Genomic DNA, 27,157 nt, shown 5'->3' with positions numbered 1-27,157 from the left:
TTTAACAGGATGGGCAGAAGGTTTGAGGACCACCACAAGCACTGGTCAGCCCAGCAGATGCTGCTGTATGGCATGAGAGCTGTGGTTGGCTGCACACATTCCTGCAGGTCCAGGAGTCTGCCCAGTCATTTCCAGCCCACAGCTGGAGAAATGAATCTCAGAGGAACAGCAAGGGAACTGAGTACAAATGTGGTAGCTCAGTTATATGGCATAAAGGAAAGCTGTCAGCGTGCACACAGCAGGGGAAACTGCCATGGGTACAACTGTTAACACTTTAAACTTGTTTTATAACAGCATCAGACAAATTTGAAACAGCTGCTCAGTATGCTCTTCATTTCCAGTTGCAATGTATTTTTTTTTTCCTTGCTGTAAAAGAAATTGGTGCTGCTGCTGTTTACAAAATTACCCAAGCGGCACTTATGACTTCTAACTTCTGATCTTGCTGTGATCACATGGATACCATAAGCGGCAGGATCAGGGTTTGCTCTGCTAACGTTGGTGCCACAGCCCTGAAAAAGCTAAATGCTGGATATATTATGGAGGGGAGCAGGCAGGGGCAGCAAGGGAGAACTGTCAGCTCTCATTTCACGTTCTCTAAGACCTTTTGTCATTGAACTACCAAACACTTTCTCATAAAGCCAAGCAATTAAGCCTCCCTGACACTGGAGTGTTTATGAGGGAATTACTGCTCATCTCAGCCGTGCTCAGAAACACCAGGTCAGAAGTCAGAGAATTAACAAACCTATTGAGGTGCCAAGAAATATGTTCAGTTGCTGCATCCCTGGGGCTGACATCTTCAGAGCAGTGGAGGAAAGAGCAGAAATAGCTTACACTCAAACAGATTACCGGGGCAGGCACCTTCCAAGCTAATGAAGGTGAACTTTTCCATATTTATACAAGATGACAGTTTTATAATGCTTCTTCATCTGTGTTGCAGTAGGACACAGAAGACATAGGTGCAGACAAGATCCCTTTGCACAAGGCATTATAAAAATCCTGAAGACAGGTAAAGAAAACAGAAGAAATATATAAATATTACTAATATTCTACCTTTCCATTTAACCATATTCTTTCAGCCTCAGCTGCTTTTTGAAATGGAAGGACACATATAGTGCTTTATTAATTTTTATCCATGCAATTTACAAACCAAGTAGCTGCAGCAATGACTTGAGATACCACTGTTAAGCAAACCTGGACACTGTGGCAGAGGAAGCAGGTCCTGGGAGGTGCTTATAGGAGCACCCAAGGCATGACTTCTGCAAGATGGCACAGACTCTGCATCGGTTGCTATACTGGGAGTTGAGCAATGTGAATGCTATTACTAGATCTGCAGGTGCCTTCTTGTGTGACCCGAGGCAGCTTGTTTCACTTTCCAAAGCTGCTTTCCTCCTGGTAAAATTGCTGTCACAATGCTTACTGTTTTTTTGTTTTGTTTTGTTTTAAGAAGTACTGGAGATCATTTGCTAAAAAGAACATTCAAAGGCTAAGAATGGTCTTTGCTGAGTCTGCATCCAGCACCAGGAAATGCCTAGCACAAATTCAGCATCATTACAGATTCATAAGTCTCATGGTTTCTAATAAAAATGAAAGCCTCACTTATATAGAACATAGAACCATTGCATCATTTAGATTGGAAAAGACCTTTAAGATCATTGTGTTCAACTGTCAACCCAGCACTGCTGCTAAGCCATGTCCCAACATACCACATCTACGTCTTTTAACATCTGCGGATTTATTTTTGTGTGAGTGATTTCAGTATTAGTTGCTGTCACCATACTGTGTGAGGTCACTACTCAATTTTGTTTTCTAGGCATCCTCACTCCTTCTACTAAATCATGTCTAATATTCTGATTTTTATTTGAAATACATTATCTGGCATTTTTAGACTAGCCTAGAATGTTTGTTTAATTGCACTCCAATTTTTCCATCTGTGCCTTTTTCCAAGTGCCCTAGATTACATAAGGAGCAGGAAGGAGAAGAAATACATGTCTGAAAAAAATAGAAATATTATTAATTGCCTCTGGGTTAGTCATAATAATGCAAATTGCAACTGGTTAAGAATTTTCTCTTTAACCTTGGACCTTCCATCCAGCCATTAATTGCAAAGAAATGGCACTCTCTTAGTCACAGTAATAGCAACAGCAGCAGTTTTTCATTTCTAAAACCGCCATCCAATAAAAACTCCTTTACCAGAGTGCCCAAGAGATTATTGTTTCCATTTGAGAAAATGAAACTGAGGCACAGAGAGACTTAAAATAACCAGAAGAATGTCAAAGTCCCAACTCCAGATTCTGTGTTGTAACTATTTAAACTTGTCCTTTAGTTTTCATGTTTATGTTTTAAAAAGACACAGCTACAAAAACCTTCTAATCTACATGACTCATAAATTGATAATTCATGGCTGGTTTTTTGTTTTGGTGTTTTGGTTTTTTTGTTTTTTGTTTTTTGCTTTGTCAACACAAGCAATGTTGAGAGCCAAGATGAGCTCAGCTTGCTTTCTTTAATCTGGAGACTTCCTTCAAGAAGCAAAGAAAACTGAGTTGGATTCATTGAGGCCAAGCCAGAGGCTAAGGTGTGGGCACTTCTCTCTTCAGACAGCTTGCACTGACACCTAACTTAAACTAAATGAATAAGCAAATGCTGAGGCACTGAGCTGGATCACACCCTGCCAGGCCAGGTGCATACAAAACCCAAGGTATGCGTTCCAAATGGAGAAAATGAGGTGAGCTAGATGAAGAGCAGGCACTTGCAAGCCTGGCAGCCTCAGTCCCGATTCAGTCAGCCTTTGGCACAGATCAGTCACTTTTTCCAGGGTCAGATCTATGTTGCTGACTTGCTGCAGGTTAATGCCTTCATGGTCTGCAGTCCGTGCCCTGGGCTCTAGTGAATCATCATAATTGTTCACTTTTATTGTTTGCTATGGCTAAAGCTCAGACATGTCCTCTCCACTGCCCTTTCCCACATGCTCATTTTATTTCGCAGCCTCAGTACAGGTTTTAACAAGAATGATCTTCCAAAAGAAAAGACTTCACTAAGAATATCTGCCTACTGAAGAGGAATTAAAAAGTGGTGATTATTTCAATCAGTTCAAGAGTCTCTCAAACAGGCTGGCATCACGAGTCACTTTTATAATTTCATGGTAATGTAGATCTCAAGATGAGAAGGAAGACGTACAATGCTTGTGACATTCTCCACCTGCTCCACTTTATGGTTGTGCACATGTATTTCAGTCAGGCAATCATGTTTACACTAAAATAAACCACCCCCAAATGTTCTGATTACGTACAGGTACAACCTTTTCCAGAATAGTGAGAAAAAAAAAGGAGCTCTTGAGAAACAATGGTATTTAATTGATGCTTCTAAATTTGGTGGAGTTGTGCCTCCTGATTCTGTGAGATCTATTACCTCATCTAATCCTGCAATGGGATCCTGCTGAGAATGAGCTAGAAATGAACCTCAGCAAGAGGTTAAAATCAGACTTTACCATGAGAACACTTTCTGCATATGTTCTAAGCATTTATCTCCTTAGAGACAGCTGCTTCTATTTTTTACTAAATTCTGTCTGTCCTGCTAGCAAATATCTTCTAGTTTCAGTGACAATTTAAAGTAAGAATGTATGATTATAATCTCTCCCCACGTGGCCAGACAGTAAACATTAGATTTTTCAAGTATTTCAGCATCTGCAGCCTGCATTTGGGCTGTTTTTCTCTGTATTCTTTGAATTGTCTGTAAAATATGCCTGGAGAATAGCTGCAGGGTCACTCATTAAAAAGGATTAGTACCTCCCCCATTTCTTTCATGCATTCAGATACACAGAACTAAAATTGCATGAGCTGTTTCTCTTGTTATGTACTTAAACTGTTGCTCACTCTTCTCCAAATTACCTTCCCATCACTCAGGAGGTTCCCCCCCCCGCCACACCTAATGCATGTTTACAATGCATATTTGCTTCCAAAGGCTGAAACGTTTTGCTGTATCTGGACCATTTGATAACTTTCTGCATATGAATATTCCCAGCCCTAGAGCCAACTAATATGCTACCTATCCCTCTATGTATTTCCTAAGTGCTGTTCATCCATTTGTCTGAGGATGCTTGTACATTATTGAGAAAGCATACAGGGTCTGGGCTCTGGATCAAAAAAGCCAGAGAAAATGTCAGCACTGAAACTCCTCAGGGGCCAGAGGCCTGGCTCAAGAGATCTGTTGGAGGTTGGATCTGAATGGAGGTTGCAATGCCATGCTCATGACAGCATTAATTTTAGATCAGCTGAACCAGTTTTCTCCTTGCCAGCCTCTAAAGAAGCATCACTGAACCGTACTTCCCCTTGCTGCCAAATTTCAACACAAAACCACTTTCTAGTGGTTGCAAATGGATGGATGTGATTAGGAGACACACGACACAAATCAAAACATTAAAGGGTTTAGGAAAGGAGGTACAGATTAGCATATTGAATTTTCAGGAGACAATGCTGACCTGATACATTGGTAATTTTCTGTTGTCTAGACAAAGTAGGAAATATCACAAATATACAAAACCAGAGTTGCAAAGGTCACACTTGAAAATAAAAAAGGCCAAATACATTATTACAAACATGGCATGAAATCAAAGCACATGCTCCCCTCTTCTGGATCCCATAGTATTCAACTGCACTATAATCCCGAAGCCTATCATGTGTGTGTCCCTGAGATTATTCTTCCTCAGGGCATTAGTAGCAACCAGAATTTGTTGTTGTATATCTTCACTGTCAGCATGCTTAATAAGTGTTTGCTTTGCACAACAGCATTGTCCCTAAATTCATGATTTTCTTGTGTTTACCTTTGGAGCGAAGTACCACACCCTTGCAGGGATTTTAAAAATCTGAACTGCTTAGAAACATGGAATTTTGACATTATCCCAACATCACTTTACAAAATTATAGAATGGCCTGGGTTGGGACTTAAAGAGAGATCATCTAATTCCATCTAATTCCAACACCCCTGCCACAGGCAGGGACATGTTCCACCAGACCAAGCTGCTCAGAGCCCCATCCAAGCTGGCCTCAAACACTCTCAGAGATGAAGCACCCAGTTTCTCGAAGCAACCCGTTCCAGTGCCGCGCCACTCTCACAGTTAAATATTTTTTTCCTACTATCTAATCTAAATCTACTCTCTGTCAGTTTAAAGCCATTCCCCCTTGTCCCTATATGCCCATGCAAACAGACTCCATCTTTCTTCTAGGCTTCCCTCAGGTGATGAAAGCCAAGGTTTATTTGAAGTGACACAGAAGCACTGAGCAAAGAGACTGCTTCTGCACAACGTTTGTAATAGTTGAAAGCCAACTCAGTATGAGCTTACCTTAATAGCAATTACAGACATAAAGCCTATTAGATCACCTTTAAGAAGCCACTCCTTATCTGAGGGGAGTTTACAGCCTCTGGTAGTAGTGCAGGTAACCAGCACAAGAGGCCATTTCAGTTTCCAGCTGACTTAGTGGCTTCAAGGCCTGAGTTAACAAGGCCAAGGCTATTTTTTCTGTATGTACTCGCTTCTCTCGGTACCCTCAGCAGCTCAGCTTTGTCCTCAGAGCTTTGCCAAGGGACAGCCCTAGTGCTGTTCAGTTCACAGGGTGGTTTGCAGCTACAGACACTTCAGAAAGGCACAGAGTTGCATCAGCTGGGAGTCAGGCAACCCCAGACTAGAATGGTTTGAAAAAATCACCACCATTAGTAAACTGTCATGAACCAGCCTTTTCACAAGAAGTGTTGTTTACATTATTTTAATTAAATTCCAACTTTTTTATTAAAAAGTTTTAAGCATGTGTGTATATGTACTTTGTTTTTGTTTTTTTCTGTCATGAATTAATTTGATAGAAGATGCTTTAGGCAGCTTAATACCAAAGCCATAATACCTTTGTCAGAATTAATGAGTTGGTCACAAAGATTCACACACTCTAAACTTTGTTAAGAATGTTTATTATGTTCAAAGTTTAATAACCTTGTTTTTAAGTGCAAAGCAAAAATCAAAGTATAAGACAGGCAACAGCAGTCAAAAATAGATCAAAATTCCCCCTTCATTAATGCCACACCAGTATTTTTCCACACATTTCCCACTCAAATCTGAATTTTCTGGCAGGGAGGGGTGGGGGTGGTCAGCACTATCTGTATTCCACAGGCAAAACCAAAGTACAGAGAGTGCAAGGCTGTAACTTGCTCAACACTATTGGCTAAACCAGTCCCAGAGGTACAATCCCCATTACGCAGCCCTCAAGTCCAGGCGCTGGGAATTCCCCTCTCCTTTCCTGTCCGTCAGAGGTCGGCAGCCAGCGCTGACCAGCGGTGCCAGCCGTGCTCCTCCCTCCCTCCCTGCCATGCCTTACCTGTCGCCGGTGCCGGAGGAGGGGCCCGGCTGCTCCCGGCTGCAGGCGGCCCAGCGCCGCGTCCTCACCCACCTGGCGGAGCTCACCGCAGCCCAGGAGAGCGCCGAACACCTGCACGGCTTTATTTCGGACTCGGGGAACCGAGGACGAACATCTACAGGATAAGAAGGCAAACAGAAGGACAAACGCCGCCCTCAGACCTCTCTCCAAGCGGAGCCCAAAGGGAACAAGTCCCTGTCCTCACCCCGCACCGCACCGGAGCCCCCCAGAGCCGCTCAGCCTCCAGGGAGAGCTCCCGAGCGCGCACAGCCGGCCCGGCCCGGCACGCTGCGCTGGCAGCGGCCAGGACGAGTGGCAGACATTGCCTCGGTGCCCTCGGCGAAGCGGGTCCGGCACAGCGGGAGCCGCGGCCCGGCCCGGCCCGGCCCCCCGGGACCCGCTCCCTCCAACAGACTTCCGCGTCGGGGGCCCGTCTGCGCATGTGCGAGCGGCACCGGCACACCACCCCCCCACCCCGCCGGCCGGCCCTGGCTGTACCACTGTGTGCCCAACGTATGGGTAGAGGCAAAAGAGGGCAGCGGCTCCAGGCAGCTCTGCGGGCCTCAGCCCCGTCTGGGACTCGTCACTGAGAATCCCGTTCTCTTCTCGAGCCTATGCGTGCCCTCCAAACTCGCTTCTCACGCAGTTCCCGCACGCGATCCGCCCCAACTTCCCCCGGGGATGTGCTGTGGTACACGCCGCTCCCAGCTGATTCGGTGGCTTGACGAAACCATCGCGCTCAGGACGGGGGGAGCCGCGGTGCCGGAGGGGGGCACGCATTGTTGCGCGAGGGGCCGAGCGGCGCTCCGGGGAGGGCGGGCGCGAGCCGCCGTGGCACCGAGGCGGTCACCGGCACCGGCGGGCGGGCGGCGCCGCCGCACGGAGCTCCGCGTCCCCGGGCCGCCGCGTCTCCTCTCCCCTGCCCGCCCCATCGGCAGGGTGCGGCCGGGCCCCCCCGCGCCCTCCCCTCCGCCGCCTCCCCAGTGGTGCCGCCCGGCTCCAGCTGACCGGCCTGGAATCCCGGCCGGGAGCCGCGCGCCCCCCGCCCGCCGCCGCCCCGCGCCCCGGCCCCACCATGGGAGACGCCGGCAGCGAGCGCAGCAAGGCGCCCAGCCTGCCCCCGCGCTGCCCCTGCGGCTTCTGGGGGTGAGCCGGGCCCGGGGCTGGGCTGGGGCGGGGAGGGACGGAGGGGGGCGGGCGGCCAGGCGAAGGGCGAGGCGGCGGGGGGCCGCGGCCGGGCGGGGGGCGAACGGGCCGGCCCGTAACCCCCGGCGGCCGCGGGGCCGAGCCCGCAGCTCGCCGCGGGGAGGGGGCGGCCCCGGGCCCTGGCCGGGCGGGCCGCGGGGGTTCCCCCCTTCGGAAGAGGGATGTCTCCGTGCCTGTGGGTGCCGGGCCCCGGGGGGCCCGGACCGCGGTGTCGGCCGCGGGCGCAGGGGCAGCGGGTGCCCGGGGCGAGGCGGCGGCGCTGCCCCCGGGCGCGGAGGGGGAGGGGGTGCCGAGGCCGCCCGCGGCCCCCCCGCCGCCCGGACAGCGCGGCCTTCCCGGCAGCCCGGCGGGGGAGGCCTGAGCGCTTCCCCAGGCACGCAGGTTTCCTGGAGAGGCCGCCCCTCCGCTGGGGCTGCGGGCTGCGCTCCGGGGCCTGCCTTTAGCTCCTCAGAGGCGCAGATGAGTAATGCGGGCCCCTGGGTGCCCTGACGGGTGTCCCTGACACATCCCTGCCCCGCGCCCGCGAACGGCGAGCTGTCGCTGCAATTCACGCAGGGCAGCATAACTAATGAGGGAAACAGGCTAAGGACAAAAACATACCTCTTTCTCCACCTTATGAAAGCGAAGTGGTTCATAATAGATAAGGCCCTTGTTAGGTGCCTACTGATACCCTTTTAGGAAGAAGGAAGTAGGGGTCATTTCTCTTTGCCAAAGGTGAAAAAAAAAGAGTAAATCTGTTCCTTCCTAAACTGTCACCTCTAGGGTCGTGTCTGTTGAAGATATTTCCGTTACTGATTTTTTGTAAGAAATCAGTTGTACCATGGGAGATGGTATTCTCGCAGATACACATCCTCGTAAAATGCCTTTAGTGTCTATCACAGCAACATAAGTCCCTAATGTTCTTATTTATGGAAAATTCATAGAGTATGTGACTAAATAGACTTTTGAGGGCCCACCTGAGATTTACACTTGTCTATGATTGTACCTTCTTGGGATTTATGTCATGCAGTTTAAGGTACTCTGGGGAAGTGGAGGCTGAGAGAAAAAAGATGCAATAAGAGTGATTTAGTGATGTCACTGTACGTTTGGTTGGTTCATTGAAGATTTTAAAAGAAATCCCATTTTTTTAGTTATGACAGAAGCCTGAATTGTAACAAATGCCATGGCCTGTTGGGAGTGATCTTGCAGGACAGATTATAGATTCATAGTAAATTATTTTGTTTATTTTTGTTTTGTTAGGCTCCCATATTTGGGTCTGATATTTTTTGTAAAGTAGTGGAGAAGAAGGTTTTGCTATCTCTAATGCAGTGCACTGACTTCTGTAACATGATACTTATGGGAGAATCATAGAAAGTTGAAAGTGAACTTTTTTTTTGGGCTCAACTTCTTGGCTAGTTCAGCGTGTTTTGATAATGAGAAGAAAATCTGGTGCTTTGTGTTCAAGGATCTGCTTAATGGTTACAGGAGGCTCTCAAGAAAACCCATTGCCTTTAAAGCTGATTTTTTTTAAACATGCTTCCCTTGCACAAGCAGATATCAAGTGGTAGTTTTTTGCCCTCCCCTTTTTTTTCCCTTCAGAGTGCCATCCGTGCAGGGGTGTTTTTGTATGATAATTTTGAAAGACAGCAGTGTGGAACAAAACCCTCACTTTTTCCACTAATACAGTGAATGAATTAGTCTGTTTTCTATTTAAGAAAACAGTCTATTTAAGTGTTTGCCAGGTGCATTTCAATGCACAGTGGCAAACTAAGTATCTATTTTTCTGCTTTAAAAAATGGTGCTGTCAGTTTCCAGAGTTGATTGCTGTACTTTTCAGTCCTGAAAAAGCTTAAGTGACTACATGACCTTATTTACCTAGGCCTTGCTAGTGCTTGAACAGATTGTTTGGTAAATCAGTGCAGATGTGCCTTTCTATTGAAGTTGCATTGTCAGGAGTTCTTAAGGGGTTACAGTTTTATCCCAGCTTTCTGGAGAAAGTAAGTCATGATAGCAGAAAGACTTATATTTGTGTGAAGTTGAAACTCTGCTGCTCTAGATTTCGACTAGGGTTCCCAGAGCAACCCTTGCTCTAGCTGGAGTTATGACGTGTTTTAAGATATGTTTTAAGACAGACTCTTACCTGTGACTTTCGTGTCATCTTAATGTCTGTCAAGTCACGTTTTGGAACAACAGGGCCAGGACATTTAAAGCTATGAAAAGTTATGAAACTTGTAATTTGATAGTTTGTATTGAATTTGTAAATAAGGTGGAGTATTGCTTTATGTTTTTGGGTCCCTGTCAGTGCAATGGTTGAGAACCCTTTCACAGTTCTTCTTGAGTGAGCCCCAGCCAGGTAAGCAGCAGAGCAGTTTTGTGGCTGGGAGTCCAACAATAAGGTCTAGATTTTACCAAGTACGAAAGATCGTGCCTTTCTTTTTTAAAATTGATTTTATGTAATGCTTACAGGGCTCTGTAGTAAGATGCATGCTTTCTGCAGCAAGCCACAATGACAGGAAATATGAAGGCAAAGACTGAAAGAATTATTAAAATTGAAGTAGGCTGTGGGTTACTGTGCTAAAGCTTGCTCATTGGTTGAACAGGGATAGAAGTAGCTCCAGAGACACGTGTTGATAGTGATGGCATGCAAAGAGATTACAGGAGCAGACTAGTATGTACTATTGCATTGAAGTTGCAGGGGTTCTTCTTTTAGAAGACTTGGGTTTATATTAGAAATTCAGATCCTCTAGGTTTCAAGAATCTCCAGAGACTGGAAAACTACTAAACTCTTGAAGTTTCAAGATCTAAGAGACTGAAAAATGAACAGCTGAAAGAAGATACTTTTGAGTGAGGCTGTTAAGAACTTCTGAAACATCTGCTTAAGGTCAACAACTAACGTTTGCTTGCCTTTTGTTGAAGATCACGGAATCCATCCTTAAATCTGCAGACTCGCCCTTCTTTTTAGAATCTCCAGTCTGTCATTTCTGCTCGAGTAAAGTTTAAATGGAGCACCGAGATGATCTTTATATTTTACAGAGTCATTTCACTTACTCAGATAATCTCAATTGGGAAACCTCATCAGTATTCATGTTATTTATGAAAAATTCATGCAACTTAGTGTTTGGAAATATTTTGCTCCCCTTTCTCCCTGCTTCAACTTCAGTCATTAGGAACTATCTCACTATTTATTGGAATAGTCTTAGTATACAAAGATTGGAAAGGGTTCAGTATGCAAGTTATTTTAGATTTTTTCATCTAAAATATGCTATATTTAACTTCTTATTCTTATGACCTGGAAAAATGCTTTCTTATTTTCCTGGTTAACAGACCAGAGAATTATAGAATCATGTAATTTAAAATTCTTTTTTCTTAGACTACTGGATTTCAGAAGCCTTTCTGTTATGGTGTATATGAGCTCAAGGTTGAAGATTTTATAAGTACATGAAAATATTACTGGATGTATTATATTCCAGTTAAGCCTTTTTGCATATTAGAGATGAGGCTGATTCTTTAATGACCTACATGTTAGCAATTTCCCTTTGACTTTTAAAGATTTCCATGAAGGTTTCATTTTTGAGTGAAACCATCAGAGGGCTGTTAAATGGTTATATGCATAGAAGGGTCTTGTAAGCTGGTGGTAGCATATACTGTGAAAAGAATATGTCAGAGAGGTGGTACTTTTACAATTCTATTTGTACTGTAGTGGCTGCTGCTTATCTTTTTTATTGGCCGGACTGATACCACACCACTGCATTTAGTGCCTTAGAACCAGAAAAGAAGGAAATACGTTAATAAACATAAAACAAATGAATTCCATTCTTGAAATGGTGGCAGCCAGCAGGAAGCTGATTGAAAACAGTATGATTAGTTTCATCTCATCTTCGTTCTGGCAACTATAAGGTACTGTAGTCAGCTAAAACTGATAGCAATATTATTTGAGAACATGCCAGCAGGGCTTTTGCAGGATGTTGCCATTTGGTCTGCCTTTTTCTGACACTGCATGCATCATATGTGTGATGAGACACTGTGCCCCAAGCATTCTGTGCAGGCCCAATAAAGAGTTTAATTCTGAGTCTGGATTTTCCAGTCACTTATGTATCATCAGATCCTTGTCATGCCAATCTGGCTCTTTCCTCAATTTTGTTTGCTAAAATTAAACATTTGATCAAACGGTGAATCATTTAACTTAAACATGATGAGTTTGTGAGTGTATATCACCAAAGCTTGCTCTTAGCTTCTAAACAAACAATGGATATATATATGTGCCATTTAGAAGCCTCTTTTTTGACTAGTCTTTTCTTTACTTTTTTTGTTGATTACCACTATTCATTCCATAGGAACTCTCAGTGTTCCTTTTTAATAAATACTGTCTCATCTCACAGGCAGTGTAGGTCATCATAAATGCATAATGCCTCCCTAAACCTAATTTTGCTTTAATTGTTGTTGCAACCTCACATAGATGTTCCTAAATGAAGCTTGAGTAAACTGTTGAAATATGTATCTTTCCCTCTGAGAATCTGTTTTCACTGGGCTTGGATCATGCAGTTCTTAGCCAGGCTTTCACTGGCTGGCACTTTGGATCAGATGCTGGAGTAAGCAGTGAATTTGTCAGTTTATGTGAGACAGTGTACTCTATTTTGCTCTTAGGTTAAGACTAAAAATACCTTGATATTCTAATTTTTTAATATTATGCATGAACTTATATAATACTCTGTTAAATTCTTGGATAAAAGAACTTGAAGCAGTTTATATTTAAATCCAGTGCTAACTGCTGTAATAATATATCTATCGGAGTGTTGCAGAAATAGAAGTGACAGATTATTTAACTGAGAAACAAAGACTGATGAGAAATTGATTTATTTACAACTTTCTTACAAAGTGCTACAGTGTATGATAAGAGGTGTTGGAGAGGAACTGAAATTATTTGCTTAGATCCTAATTTTAGACAATACTGAGAATTAGGAGATAGAGACACTTCTGTCTGAGGAGAGAGTGGTAGTGAGGAATTGAGCTTTGTCATGTTCCCTGTTTGAATAAAAACAGGCAGGGTAAAGAATGATAAATTGTGATTTCCCTCAGTCATAATGGAACTAGAAGGACATATCAAATAAAGTCAAAAGGTATAAATTTTATCCACTTTTTTTGTACAGTGAGCTCTTGCCTCTTGCAACTGCAGTTGCAAGGTGCCACATTTTTGCTAAGTTTTCCATTTGCTGTAGAAGCTTACCTTGTGAAATGGGGCTTATTTGCACTTGAAGTAAAAGCAGATGAACTGGATTTAATACTTTAACTGTAATAAGCTCTTTTCTAGGAATGTGAAAACAATGCTTTCTTTTGCAGTACTTAATAGAATAGACAAAACAGAAAGGAGATTTTGTTATTTAATGGAAACCAGCTGTTCTGGATCAGACCAAAGATACATCCAACCCTATTTCTGATTTGAGTGATAAGTGATGCTGAGGGAATAAGCATAAGGACAGAGCAAGCATGCAGTGATGCTTATCTTGGTATACCTCCTTTGCTTCTGACATAAGGTTGTCCTCTGTTTTATAGATTTACAGCTTAGTAGGTCTTACCTATTTTTCAATAAATTTGCATAATGAATTGGTGAGGCCATATGTACTCTTGACCCTTACAATATCCTGCAGGAAGATGTTCCATAATTTAACCATTGTCTCTGTGGGAAAAAAAAGTAATTGATTTTATTTCCTTTAAACTTGCTGTGTGATAATTCCAAGGAGTGAATAAATTCACACAGCTGGTGTATGAGGGCGTTTTATTTAAAAAGACCCAGAAATATCCCTGCTTGATTAAAAATGTCTGTTAACTTAGTGCAGCCAGAATTTGAGAAAAAAGCCCTCTTGCTTAAACCATTAAATTATTCAAAATCTGTATATAAAATGTTTTATAAATATTTTCTAATTTTAAATTGGTGCTATGTTAATTATAGACAGGCATATCCAGCACCTTTTAATTTAATAATAACTTCCTCATCAGTCAGAATGAAATTCAGTATCGTAGCTGCTGTTCTTACAAGTGGAACAAACAAGGAAGAAGTAGATTGTCCTCCTTTTTGAACTTGGAGGAGTTAAAAATTACTGTGTCTAGGTCACCTTCCCAGTTTCTGTTTTCCTGTGTGACAGAACCTTATCATGTCTTCTGTAAACTGTGATTAGTCAAAGCTATTACTGTTTGGGCAGTGCTGGCAATTTTTCCACAGTTACTGTGAGGAAATATCTGTCTTAATGCTAATTAGTAAAATGTTCAAATGTTGTATGGTACCACAGATATGTTTTGTATAATAGTTCTCAAAAGTTCCGTTCTCAAAAGTTTCTGATGATAAGCCCAGTCAGTCAGAGGGTTATAATATAGGTATCAGTTTTGGGGAAATACTGCTGCTGATTTTAATTCCATAAATTTCAAACAATTTACCACTTCTGTTAAATTTGATATTAATATTATTGCTGCATGTTGGACAGCTGTTGAAGTCTCAAATTGGTGGAAGCTTCACGACTCATTATTTCTTTTAAGGTGTTGAAATCAGTGATGCAAAACGTTAACGAGAGAGAATGATCCCTGATTGATGTATTTGTTGGAGATGTCTGGTTTTGACTTCAATGTTTTCACTAACATGCTATGCTGTTACTGGATTCTAATTTATTTTTAAATTTGAAGTTAGTGCATATGAATAGGCATAGTCTTTCTTTACAGCCAGTGGGTAAAAATTACGAATGTGATATACTTTCTCAGCCAATTAGTGCTTATATTCTTTGAAGTAAAAAATTGTGTTCATGTGTCTCCTCAAATATGCAACCCTGACTGATGTAATTAACATTGTACTTCAAAAGTTAAGACAAATGTCTTGTGAATGTTGGACAGTATTTGATCTTGATTATGTTGAAACCCTTATTTGGGTTAAGATAAACTTCATATTCCCTTTAGGCTGGTAAACTCCCTTGATATTTTCTCCCTCTTTTTTTCTTCTTTTTCAACTGAAGTGTCAGAAATATTTCCTGTCTGTTTTGAACAGGCAGGGCTCCCTAGGATGGAGTCCCTTCTTTGCTTTTGGAAGAAGAATTGAAAATTGGGCAGTAGCTGCAGCATGAATCAACTTCTCTCGATGATACATCTGTGGAGAAACTTAGGTCAGAGTAGCTACAGATATTAAAATGGCATCTCCTCAGGACACTGAGAAGGCCACATAACAAAATATTGTTGAGGATACCATATGCATTGGTTCTGACAAATGAAACATTTGTGTGAATGACCACAATGGTTTCACGCTGTGGAGATGACATTAATGTACAGAAGTAGTGGGTTGGTGTTTTTAGGTTCTGCAAAAATGCCCAGTCATTGTCTTCTAATTTAAGATTTTGATGTAAAGCTATTTTTGTAATAGAGATGGGTCTTCTGTTTGAAGTGGTGGAAAGTTTATATACTTACTGAGTGTGGAGTTAAACTTCTATTTTTTTGACACTTTTTTGAAATCTTGAATGTCAAACAATGTATTGTAATTCATAGCTCCATTAACTCTGTTATTCCTTACCTGTACTCAGGAAAATATGGTAGTTGAAGAGTTGCATTATTCCATGAGGAATTCACAATTGTGTGTTCAGTTTCTGTTTATAGCATCTGACTAGTAGCATTGTGGCAAGTGCGGTACTTGCCTGTACAGAGAAGTTGTATTAGAAAATTGTTGATAGATTTTTACACTTAGTGTGTCATCTGATGTCTTCCCTGCAGCAGAGAATGCTGCTCCATGCTATGTATGAAAGGCTTTTAGGGATCCTGTTTGACTCCATCTGTTTAATCTGGCCACCATTTGCATTCTCTGAACTTAAACAATGTAAGTCAATGCAATTTACTTACAATGTAAGTAAATTTCAGTTTGTAAATATTGTATTTTTATTAGTGTTTTAAGGAAGTTTATTTCTAATATTACTTTAATCAGTGTTATGTCCTTTAATAAAGGTTCTTTGGCTAGTGTTGGATTCCAGTGTTTGTGTGGTGTAAATTAGAGACTAACTGAAAGTAATGGAAAATTTTGAATGGAGATAAAAACCGGTTTTTCCTAAAATAATTTTAATAAGCAGTCAGACAAAGAGAGAAGAAGAATTTGGTTGATGATTACTGTCTTTAGTTCTTGGCTCTTTAGATTATGTAGTGTCTAATGTTGGGTGAGTTGTTTATTTGAAGGCCTGTCCTAGTAATGTATATATTTAACTTCTACTTGGTTGAATGTACTATTTAAGTTGAAAGTCCTATTTAAATACTAACCATCTATGGGAGGGGGAGGAGAAAGGAGCACAATACTAGATTTGAAGCAGTGCTTAAAAGAAGGAAAGGCAGGCTGGTTTCATGATAACCACCTAGTTATGCCCTTGGAAAAGCAGAATCCAAAGTCATGTGCTCATTGACTTAATTGCTAAAACATAACCGTCCTTCACAATATGACTGTTACTGACATCAACTCTGTCGCCATAACTGCAGCATTTTTATCTCTAATTATTATATTCAGAGGTGTCTCAGAGGAAGCTGCATATATAAAGTATGCAAAATGCAGAGTCCCTCCGTATTGGCAACTGTATTGTCCTCTAACTATTGATTAGATGCTATTATGGTCCAAGATAATGTCAATATTGAGGAGCCTGGGTTTTTGATAAATCAATTAAATGTCTTTGAAAATTTTCTTTAACAATTATCCACTTTTACTGAGTGAAATGCATTTTTTTTTTACCTGAAGCAAGAAGAGTTCTAGGTTGGGTATTGCTGACATGGGTTTGCAGGATGAGGTGTTAATAATACATGTTCATTGCTTAATGCCCCACTGCTACCTTTTCCTTAGTGATCTCCTTCAGTGAGCTAATGGACAGTAATGGTTTCCAGAATTGTCCGGGTGTTAACAAATGCTTGCTTATGCATGCAGATAGGTTTCAAATGTTCCCCTAAATTGTTAACATGTTTATCAATTTAAAATCTATTCATCTCTATTTTTAGAATAAATTTTGACTGTGTACTTCTGTGAAGGAATTAAAGCAATTATACACACATATAGCATGTTTCCATAATGAAGATTCTCTCCAAATTTAATTTGCAAGCATGTTAGTATAATTATTCCATTTTAATAGGAAAAAAGCATCATAATTTAAATTTTTTAAATGCTCAGGATTTTACAAAATTTAAGATACATTTAAAATTCTTTGAAGAAATACTGTGGTTTTTTAAATTTTGTGCATGGATGTGTGGATGAACAATCATTTTTGTTGTAACTTGTAAAGGGCTTTTAGGATTAGTCCATAAGTACTCAGTACCTTCCATAGGTGCTGACTCATTTTTGAACTTTTGAAAGAAAGCAATTAACAACAATATTTACACACTTTGAATATATTTTTTTTGGCATTGAGACTTTGTGATTAATGTGTCTTGGCAAAATAATTGAAATTAAACTTGCCTTGGAAATAATAATTAAGATGGAGCAGGTTGACTCCTTTAATTTAGGAAAGTGGACTAACTCTGCTCCTTGTTAAATCCTGTTGTTGTCAAATACATGGAGTGATGCGCCTAGCATATCTATTTTGGAGTATAATTCTTTTCCAGAATCTAACATCAAGTTAGAGGTTAGAATGGCTCTGCATATAGTGTTGAATGTTGCTATATATTCTTCTCTCATTTTGACTGTAGTTTATTAGCAGTTGTTTCATTTAGGACACTGGATGTGTTCCTGTTTAACATTCTCTTGGGTACTGCTTTAGATGTTGTGCTTTAATGCTGATTTTTTTGAGACATCTTTTTATGACAAGACTTTATATACTATAAACCTACAGTGATATGGGTAGTAGGATGTTCTTTTTTTTGATAAAAATCCCATTCTTACATATAAGTTTGGAAAGGATTTATTGCTATTTCTGCTGCTGATACAGTGTGTCACAGTCACTCCATGCTTTTCTCTTCATGGACTCTCTCTGTTTTCATTTGTGAATCTTCATTCAATTCCACAGTGTTTTACGAGCCTTGAATGAGAGATATTGTAGCAAGGAGTATTTAGGAGCAAGGAGTATTTTTATTTAGAAACAGGTGTTTGTTTTAAATCAGAACTTGCTGTAGGACGTTATTGACCCATTGACATGTTGTTTCCCAGGTGGTTCATCTAGAAGGAAGTGTTTGTGGTGGGTGGAGGAAATCTCTTTCAATCAGAAGAGTTGCTATGCAATTAGAAGAGCAAGAACTGCCTGCATTACACATCTGTGAGTCTCAGGTGGTTTTGCAGCACTCTCTTGATGAAGATAGGACCCCATTATTATCCATTATTCTGTGATGAAGTCTCTCCTTCGACTATTAAAGTTCTTGTGTGACTAATTCAGGAAAGACCAGAAATCTTTCTGGTGAATAATTAACACTTCCTGTTCTGCTCAAGTGACTTGCAGAGAGATTCAAAAGGTAAAAACAAAACCACAGTGATGTGTATTACAGTGATATATATTATTATATAGCAAATTGATACATTATATTACACTAAAATGCCATCAGTCAGTGGTATAACAAGAACTCCAGCATTACAATTTAAAATTCAGTTGCCTTAGCTGAAGTGCAGCTGAAATTCAGATTACAGAAAGTACTGGTTGGTGTTGAAACTGCTGTAATTGGAATCCCAAAGTAAACAAACTAGTCCAGTACTTTGAGAAACTTAAATCTGCAGCTTTCAGAGATTGTTATAATTTGTTGTTGTTGTTGTTACCCCCCTATCCCCTTCCAGATCAAGTTTCCATTACACTCCTAGATGCCATTGAGACAGCAATTTAGCTGCTTTCTTAGTAGCATTCTTTTTGACCTTATTACTTCAGTTTGCTGATTTAGAGTGGCTTTCTGACTTGTGCTAGCAAGGTGTTTTTTGCAAACTTATATAAAGAAGAGGGTTTTAAAATTATTTTTGAGGACTATTACTATATTTTAAATTTTTTAAAATTATTATTTTTAAAGATTATTTAAGGCTGCTAAACAACCAGTGAGTATTTAAATCAGTTTGTGGTCCAAATGGATTCATACTTCTTTTAAAGTTACCTAGTAAAATTCTGACCCAAGTGGAGACTTCAAGGACTTGTGTTCTTTGGGTGTCCATGAAGGCAGTTACAGAAGGGGTATGGGAAATGGTGAACATGATCCTCATCTTGGGATTATTACCTGGTTAATCAGTGGTGCATAACTTTCTTTGTCTTAATGTTCTTGTCCATCATCATTCTGAAGGACAAATTCTGAAGGTAAAGGTTATATTTTTAGTAGCACGGCTGACTACTTAATTTGGAAAAAGTAGACCAGCTTTTGGAAGCACAGGCATTTCTTCAGTGTATGGGAAAGTTAATCTACTTTTTCTAAGTATATACCTAGATTTTACCTCTGTCTTCAAAATCAGTCTTGCCCATGCCCTTAGGTCATCCTGGGTGCAGCAGTGACATAAAAGATGTGTGTGTTCTATCTGCCACGACAGGTGGTCTGATTTAATGTTTCTGTATTTTTTTCAGCTATTTTCATGTCTGTGTTTTTCAGAAACCCCTATTTCTGCCATGATATGTAGCAAACACTAAATGTGGTATTCTCCTTACCACAAAAGATTGAACTGTTCAATTTGTACCATCTAGAAAAAAGCTAGAGATGTGTTGAAATTGCATTGAGTCTAGTTGAATTAGGCAAGTGTAAACATTTTCTTTGAGTGGGTACAGGTAGTATTTTATTTTCCCAAAACAGAGCAAAATCATATACATGAATTGACTGGAGGAAGATTATACTTAGCTAAAAATCCAAAACTGTCATCTGCCACCCTACTGTTTGCACAGGGTTAAATGTTGGGTAAAAGTTTTGGGAAGTAAGAGGACAAGAAAACAATGTACATGAAGTTAGTATTTGTTTTTCACTAGTTTAATAGCTGAAGAAACTTTTTTTTTTTCCTATGTCACTAAATTTCCCAGATTCTGCCATGCATTAGTGTGAATAGACAGTGACAGAAGATTCTGTGGGCTCCTTTCATAAGAGGCCTTCCACGTGTGAAGGATGTAACTGAAGGTGCACAGTTTTATGATTATAAGCCTAAAGTCAGGCAGAATCATGGAAATACCAGGTTGTCTTTTTTATTTTACTTGAAAACTAGAGGTTATTGAAGACCTATGGGCTGATACTGCTGCTTGCTTAATTTTTAAAACTCATTTTAACTCCTGTTTCTGTTTAGGAGTCAGCATTAATTTGATGTAGTTAGTGAAGCAGTAGAGTTGCAGTTTGCAGCTGCAGCTTGGCCCAGTGGTTAGGTGGTTAAAACTTGCTTGTTCTTCTTGTGTACTGAGAAGGTTACACACAGCTTGGATGAGAGTTCAGGATGAGGTAAGGTTTCGGGGCTCATTTGTGTTGCTTGCTGTTAATGATCCCTCTGCTTGCTTACTGTGCCTTTGCCTGAGATTTTCTTCAGAGATGCATAAAAAGCTGCTCTAAACGAAAGAGCCTTTGCTGTTTGCATGCATGAGAATAAAATATTTAACTTGGCCCTGATTTCCCACTGTCAGAATTGGATGAAATAAATGTACTGATGGTGATTTATTCTCTCAGTCTCCATTATTAGAGGAAAATAAGAAGTTGAGGCTTGTTCCCACACTTTCTTCATATTATTCTAAAATAGGAAAATGGTGAGACTAATAGTAGTTTCTCTAAGTGCTGTGATGCCCTTGTTTTTTGTTCATGTAAATAATTCTAGGCTGTCTAGTTCGAACACTTAGAAAATAGTAAAAGCTACCTTTTTAAAATGACAGCTGTGAAGATTACAGTTTACATTAGCATGGATCACTGAAGTTGGAAAAGCCAAAATATCACCCTGTGTAAAGGTTTCCTTCTCCTGTCATGGGATGAAGGATATAGGATGAAGGATTTTTTTTTTTTCCCACTAGATTTTTAAAACCCTTGAACTTTAAAGCAAAATGTGCATTCTGAATTCTTTTTACCCTGGTAATTGAAATGCAGTTGCCTGAGACCTGGGAAGTGTGCTGCGTGAAACAGGAGAAAGGCACAATGCATTACATGGCGGGGTCTCATCCCATCTTCACGTCACTGACTCCCTCTTCAGAAAGTGCTGTTCCCTGGCCTGTCAGCCACTCCTGCACGTGCAGCAGCTCGTTTCCTCCACTTCCCATCAGAGATGACCAGTGCAAACATAATGCAGAAGAGTGAGCTGCCCCTACAGCTGGTCCGCACTGCCTTCTGTAGTAGCTGTGGTCTTACTGAAGGGGCTTTCACCTGAACAGCAGTGGAAGAAGAGCTCCTGACTCAGCTTCCACGGCACCATGTGAGAAAGACATGTTCACAAACATCTACACTCGAGAATAAATTTAGGCTGGCAAAATTTTAAAGGAGATAGGAAGGGGGAGGGTAAAGCATGTTCATATTTTGGTTATTCCTTTAGTTCCCTTATTGCCTTTTCTTCTAAGTTCTTGTACAAAAGAAAAACCAAAGTATTTTTATTATTGTCACGGAAAGAATATAATGGTTTTGGGTGACCTTGTTCTGTCTATCCTGCAGCCATTAAATTTTAGTTCTGCTGCACTTGCATAAAGGCTTTAGTTATAAATTTATAAGGAAAATGTCAAGTGGCTAGTCACAAAGTGTGATCTATCTTATGTAGACACTGCAAACTTCACCACATATGGCTTAAAACTCTTTTGGAAAAAACCTCACTGCTTATGTGCAATTGAATTATGACAGCACCAATGCTTTTTAAAATTTTGCTTTAAATCTCGATGGAGTCAGTAGGACATTGGAGGGTAAGGTTTAAGATGTTTAAGAGATCCTGATTATTTACTTAAAAGAAACTGCTGATGGGTTTTATGTAGTTTTGAAGTACTTCTCTTCAATTAATTGTATGAATTAACAGAACTTACATGTTTAAAATGCAAAAGTAGATTGGTCTGTTTAAATTTGGGCGTTCAGATTTATGGGTCACTGGTTAGCGGAACTGATTTCGTTATGTCAAAGTTGTTTCCAAACAAGACCTACTGCTGTTGATAGCACTTTTGATGATTGACCTGAACACTTAACTAACCCCCCTGTCATTTAGCATGCATGGTGTTTACTTAGTTGCATTTCTCATTAGCTGGATGCTGAGAGGAAATGAGATTAGCAGGTTTTGTTTATGTTTTGCTAGTTTCTTGAATAACACTTTCTTATATTGCTGCATTACTAAGATGATAAATAGGGAATGCTGGATTTTTCAAAAAAGAAAAGCTTCTGCTTGTTTCTTTGAGCTTTACATGATTTGTTATAATTTGCAAATGATAGCCATGTACATCCTGCTTTTCAGAGCTGCCACAGAGAGACTGAAATGTAAGATAAATACTTTTTTCATTAATACTTCCATTCTACTAAACCTAAACTTGGAACACCAATCACATGAAAATATTTATTTGTACTTTTGGGACACAGAAAGTTCCCTAAACTGGAAAAACAATTTGTCAAGTTGACATTATGCAGAATTATCAACTGTTAATAAATCAGTGTGTTTTGCACTAGAGTAGTTCAAAATCCTAAAATGGAATTGTTTTCCAAAGCGCGTAAAACAAACGTGATACAACATAGAGCAGGAAATACCTGCGTCTAGTAGAGATACAAATGAGTTCAGCTACAAAAGTTGGGAAAAATGCAAAGGAAATTGAAAATCAAATTATTTGTTTTCATACTGCAAATATAAATGGAGATTTGTGAATGGAAGGTGTGTATGAAGAATGCTGAATGATCTCTACTGGATATATAATTTGCTACTTAGAGGAGCAAAATTTGCATGGTGACTTGCTACTTAGAGGAGCAAAATTTGCATGGGTAAGAGCAGAGAGCAGGGTTGCTTGCACACTGTACAACCTGTGAGGAGTCATTTGCACTCAATTTCAGAGGAAGAACAGAACAACTTTTTGTTGCAGTGGATGGATAGTATCAAACTCCATCTTTGGGAGACAAACAGTAAGAAGGAGCTCAAGCATTGTTTTCCCTGTCTTATGTCATTAAGAGGAGTGAGGATGATGCTGAGAGGCTTAAGGTTGAAAGAGATTAGTGAGAAAAACAGCTGAAATTTCTCAATACACCTTGGAGCATGAAAATTGAACAATATTACTTTACATTGATAGAAATCATGAATCAATGGATGTTTTCATTCTAGAGAGTCTTACAGTCTTGTCTTCTGGGTTTCTGTTGCTAGGGTTGTTTTTGTACACTTTCAAATATTGAAAAGCTTAAGACTGATGTAAACACAACTGAATTCTGATATAGAATCATAGAGTCTATTGTATTGTTTTTTTCCTTGTGCAATTTGAGTTTTGAGTGATTTCCTGGGGGGGCCTTTTATCTAGTTAGAGATGCCCTGAAAATAACGATTGGTTTAAAACCAAAAAAACTCATTATCTTTCATACGTAACAAAGCAAACAGTTCTTGTAACTGAGTGTCCTTCACTAAAAATCTAAATACAAGAAATTATTTCAAAGCATTTAAATGACTTGTGTGTTAAACCCCCTTGATACTCAGGAGCCTTTGAAAATGTTACATTACCATCCATACTTACGTAATGTGATCAAACAGTGATTGTAGGTTTGTAGGACTGAATCCAGAGCCAGAACTGTGGTGAGTATCTTAATGGGGTGATTTACAGTGGCAGAGTCAGCTTGGATAGGCTTATGTATGACTTGACTTAAGTGCATTTAAAATGTAGTTGTGTAGTCCATTTCTTTTAGAAAACATGTATATGTTTAATATTGAACCAGCTTTAAACAACTCTGAAAGGAGTTACATGTAGGAATAAAGAATACAGTTTTACATTTTAATCTTTTCCCCAACTGTCAACACAACAGAGGAAAAACTGTTGTATATGCAACAGAACTGCAGTTCACATTCAGTCTTGTACTAAAAATTCAGAATATTTTATAGGAATACCATGAAATAAGATAACTGTGGTTCTGTCCCTGGTTTGCCCATCTGAAAATAAGCATTAAATACATAGTGACATTAATATTTTTAAATATCCATATGAAATGTTTTTCTATGGCTATGGACAGGAGTGCAGTTGTTTTTGGGGTTTTTTCGTGGTTTCAAAATAATTATTTAATAATTTCTTAAGGTAGGTTTTGAGTTTTTTACTTCTTTCTGGTTACTCTTTCATGTGTTTAATTACTAGCAGAGATCATCTCCTGTGTGTACAAAAATATAAATGTTTTCCCCATTGGCAAGATGCATCACGCTGCAGTGACCTACTATTGTTTCTGATTGTAAACTGTCTTGGAAGAAATACTTTATCAGCATTATGTTCACATTCTATTTATGACTATTTTTTGACAGACCCCATAGCAGTATACTAAATTTTTGCATAATTTGACTTATTTTCACTTTTGAGCTGGAAATTCCTTCAAGTATTTGCTGAGCTTCAAAAAGATACAGTAATTTTTTTTGGTGGATTTTTTACATGAGTATGTTTGCAGCCTGCAAAACGCTCTACAAGTTCGAGGGAAGAATTTGGAAGTCTTAAATATAGTGGGTCCATACTGTTGCATTTTAACTCTTATGTGAATTTCTCTGCAGCCTCATTGTGCAATATGTTTGAGTATTTCATGGAATCTGGCAGCACTGGTAGCAGTAGGATTTTTCCTGAACAGAGTGATCAAATAAATTGTTTGAAGTAGGGGACAAGACAGGATTACTGAACTCATTGACTAATGTGAGGGGAATAATTTAGATTATGGTAATGGAAGAAAAAGGTGTTTAAAATACACAAAATTTGGGTATCCTGAATCAGCAGGTTTTCAAATTCCCATATTCCTTCCTGAATTTGGAGGAGAGGTGACAGGGCAGAGAGGCAGGACAAGAGCTGTCATTGGTATGTATGTTTAAAATGTGAGCTTAAAAGGTATTTGGAATATTTTTGCCTTTACCAGCAGTGTTTGCCATAATAAATGCACCCAAAAAAGCCCCTGTAGTTTCAGTGATGTGGATACCTACACTGGGTAAGTCGTAGTCTGTGAATCCAGACAAGTTGTAAGGTCTGATGTTCCAGATGTTTGATTCAGTACAGTTTCAAAAGCCTCAGTAAGTTGGAAGATGAGTCAGTAGTGAAAAAACCCACTCCATCCACATAAATTCTGCTTTCGTAATTACATGTGGTATCAACAGAATGTAAAGCTTTCATACAAAACAGCTTTTATGGAGCAGGCTAATGTTTTTGGAGGTGATTTGCCCTCCCCTAAGCAGCCTTCAAATTATTTGATACACTTCTATAAAATCATACAACCTTTTTTTCTTATTATGCTATAAATGCCAGAAGTACAGCTGCAGTCACTGACCTTCAGCTGTATAACAGTAAGATGAAAATTCTTGAAAACTTCGGGCCTGATGTATAAGTGCATTGCTTTGTACATCAGGGAACTTCACTGAAGAATGAAGACCAGAGTATTCAACTGAGTATTCCAATTCACAGGATTTTTTTTTTAAACCATAGATGTATTTTTAAAAACATAGATGTAATACTTCTATTCCAGCTGAAAGTGACGATTCAAAATAAGACACTTACCTTTAGGGAACAAAAAGCAGAACATGGAGAGACAGATATGACAGTCTGTCCCGTTGGCAGCTGAGAGGTAAGAAGCAGGTAGATAAAAACTTTTATTTTTTTCATTTGGACCATTTTATCACTATTATTGAGGAGGCTTCTGGACCCTGTGCTCTGTGATGAAATGTTCACACTGTATTGCAGGAACAAACCATGCCCACATTGTGTGACCAGTGTTAGTATAGGTGTTATAAAGGAAAAATGAAACCTGCAGTGTAGTTATGGTTTTCTTGCAGAGTAGCAAAAATACAGAACTGAGTATAACTTTTATTCCTATGAAACTCCTTACAGTGATGTTGCTATAGCTGATGGGTAAACTATGAAAGGTGATGTAATTAAATACAAGCTAGAATTCTGTTTGCATCTTGAAGCTTTAGGAAAGTGTTGGTCACTCGTTCACAAATAGTAAGAAAATAAGCTTTAATAGCAAAAATAGCGTGAGATGGCTGGGGAAATGGAGGATTTGTGGATTTTTGTTGAGGTTTTTTGGGTGGCCTTTTGTTGAGTTTTTTCCCCTTCTTTTTTCTCCTAGAAAGAGTATTGTAACAGGGAAGAGCATTATTTCGTAATTTTAAGGCATTTTATTTCAAGTGCGAAGGTTTAATGTGTGTTTAGAAAGTTGTCTAGAGAAAATGACTTTTAAGCAATATATCTTTGTATTGCTTTGTACTCTTGGATTACAAAAGCCTAGAGCTGACTGCTTGAGCTTATGATTTCTGGTCAGTTTCAGGTTTCCAGACAGCACATTTCACAAGCCATAAACTGACAACATTAACAGTATACTAATACAAATATACATATAAATATATATACATATATAAAAATGTGTATATATAAAATACATATTATATATATAATTGTGTGTGTGTACATATACATAGATTATATATATATATATAAAATCTATCCATAGATGTGTATTTCTATCTTGGTTGGAGCATGGTGGTAATGATGGCAGGATTGTGAGTTCAATCCCTGTATGGGCCATTTACTTTAAGAGTTGGACTTGTGGTTCCCTTCCAACTCAGACTGTTCTGTGATGTGTGTATATATATATTTCTCTATCTATGTATCTCACTTACATTGAAGCCATGGACCTTAGTGTTTCCTTACTAAATTGAACATTTAATCTGTCAAAGCTGACTTTAGCAAAGAAGCCGTGTTACATGTTTTTAAACTTTAAGATATAGGGAAACAAAATTCCTTATGTAATGCATAGAAAAGCAAAAGCTTTATCCATGTTTAGAAAGTCCAATAATTAAAGTTCTCAGATGACCTACAAATGAAATTTGGAGGAGAATAAAATTCTGGAATCTGAAGCCCCAGCCATTTGAAAATACTAAGCCACTTACCTTTTTAGAAAGGGGCTACTGAAAGAAGGTGTCTTATTTGCTTTTATTGTGTTGTTGTTTTAACCTTTATATAGACACTTAAAGACAAATTTTTCAGTAGATCTGTCAAACTAGCTTCTGCTGAAGTTACTAGTCTCAAGAGCAGAAGTGGGGGTTCCTGTAAACCTTTACTGAGGGAGCAGGAAGTGAGTCAAAATTATGATTTTATTAACTTTGGCCTTTCTCATCTTGTGAATGACTCTCATTCTATTAAAATATAGTAAATATTCATATTTGTTTTTATAGATTCTTTCCTTGGTTATAATACCTTCCATTATGTCCATTCTCTCACCTTCTGATTTGCTAGTTTTATTGTGCTGAAAAGAATAGCAGAAAAAGAATAGACCAGATTTCTTGTAATACAGTGTAAAAAGGAGGCAAACAGATACATGCTTGTGTAATTGCTCGTTTTTTCTTTTCTATACTGGTAAGTTTTCTGGGTTGTTTTGCTGACATGATACTGAATCCTGTAATATGCTAAGTTGTAATATTGATGCCATTTAATTTAATACAGTATTCAGCATTTCCCCTTCTAATAACACAAAAGACTACCACGTCAATAAATGTATTTGATTAC

The 27,157-nt window shown here is 39.6% G+C and overlaps 1 protein-coding gene across 2 annotated transcripts in view; it reads left to right on the top strand.

The window, feature by feature from the left end:
• Positions 1 to 7,207: 7,207 nt before the first annotated feature.
• The window catches only part of ZFAND3 (zinc finger AN1-type containing 3), a 132,050-nt gene continuing 112,100 nt past the window's right edge, over positions 7,208 to 27,157 (top strand). Inside the window, exon 1 of one of the 2 annotated variants that reach the window (XM_064414568.1) lies at positions 7,208 to 7,541. In XM_064414568.1, the coding sequence (XP_064270638.1) occupies positions 7,471 to 7,541 (71 nt within the window). In that variant the 5' untranslated portion in view covers positions 7,208 to 7,470. Of the gene's footprint in view, positions 7,542 to 17,720; positions 17,822 to 27,157 lie in introns of those variants that run through there. The other variant, XM_064414567.1, reaches the window with a different exon arrangement.

This window comes from Passer domesticus, chromosome 3 (assembly GCF_036417665.1).
Source record: "Passer domesticus isolate bPasDom1 chromosome 3, bPasDom1.hap1, whole genome shotgun sequence".
Lineage (NCBI taxonomy): Eukaryota > Metazoa > Chordata > Aves > Passeriformes > Passeridae > Passer > Passer domesticus.
The sequence above is the reverse complement of the archived record's forward strand: the minus strand, read 5'-3'. Positions and strand labels throughout refer to the sequence as shown.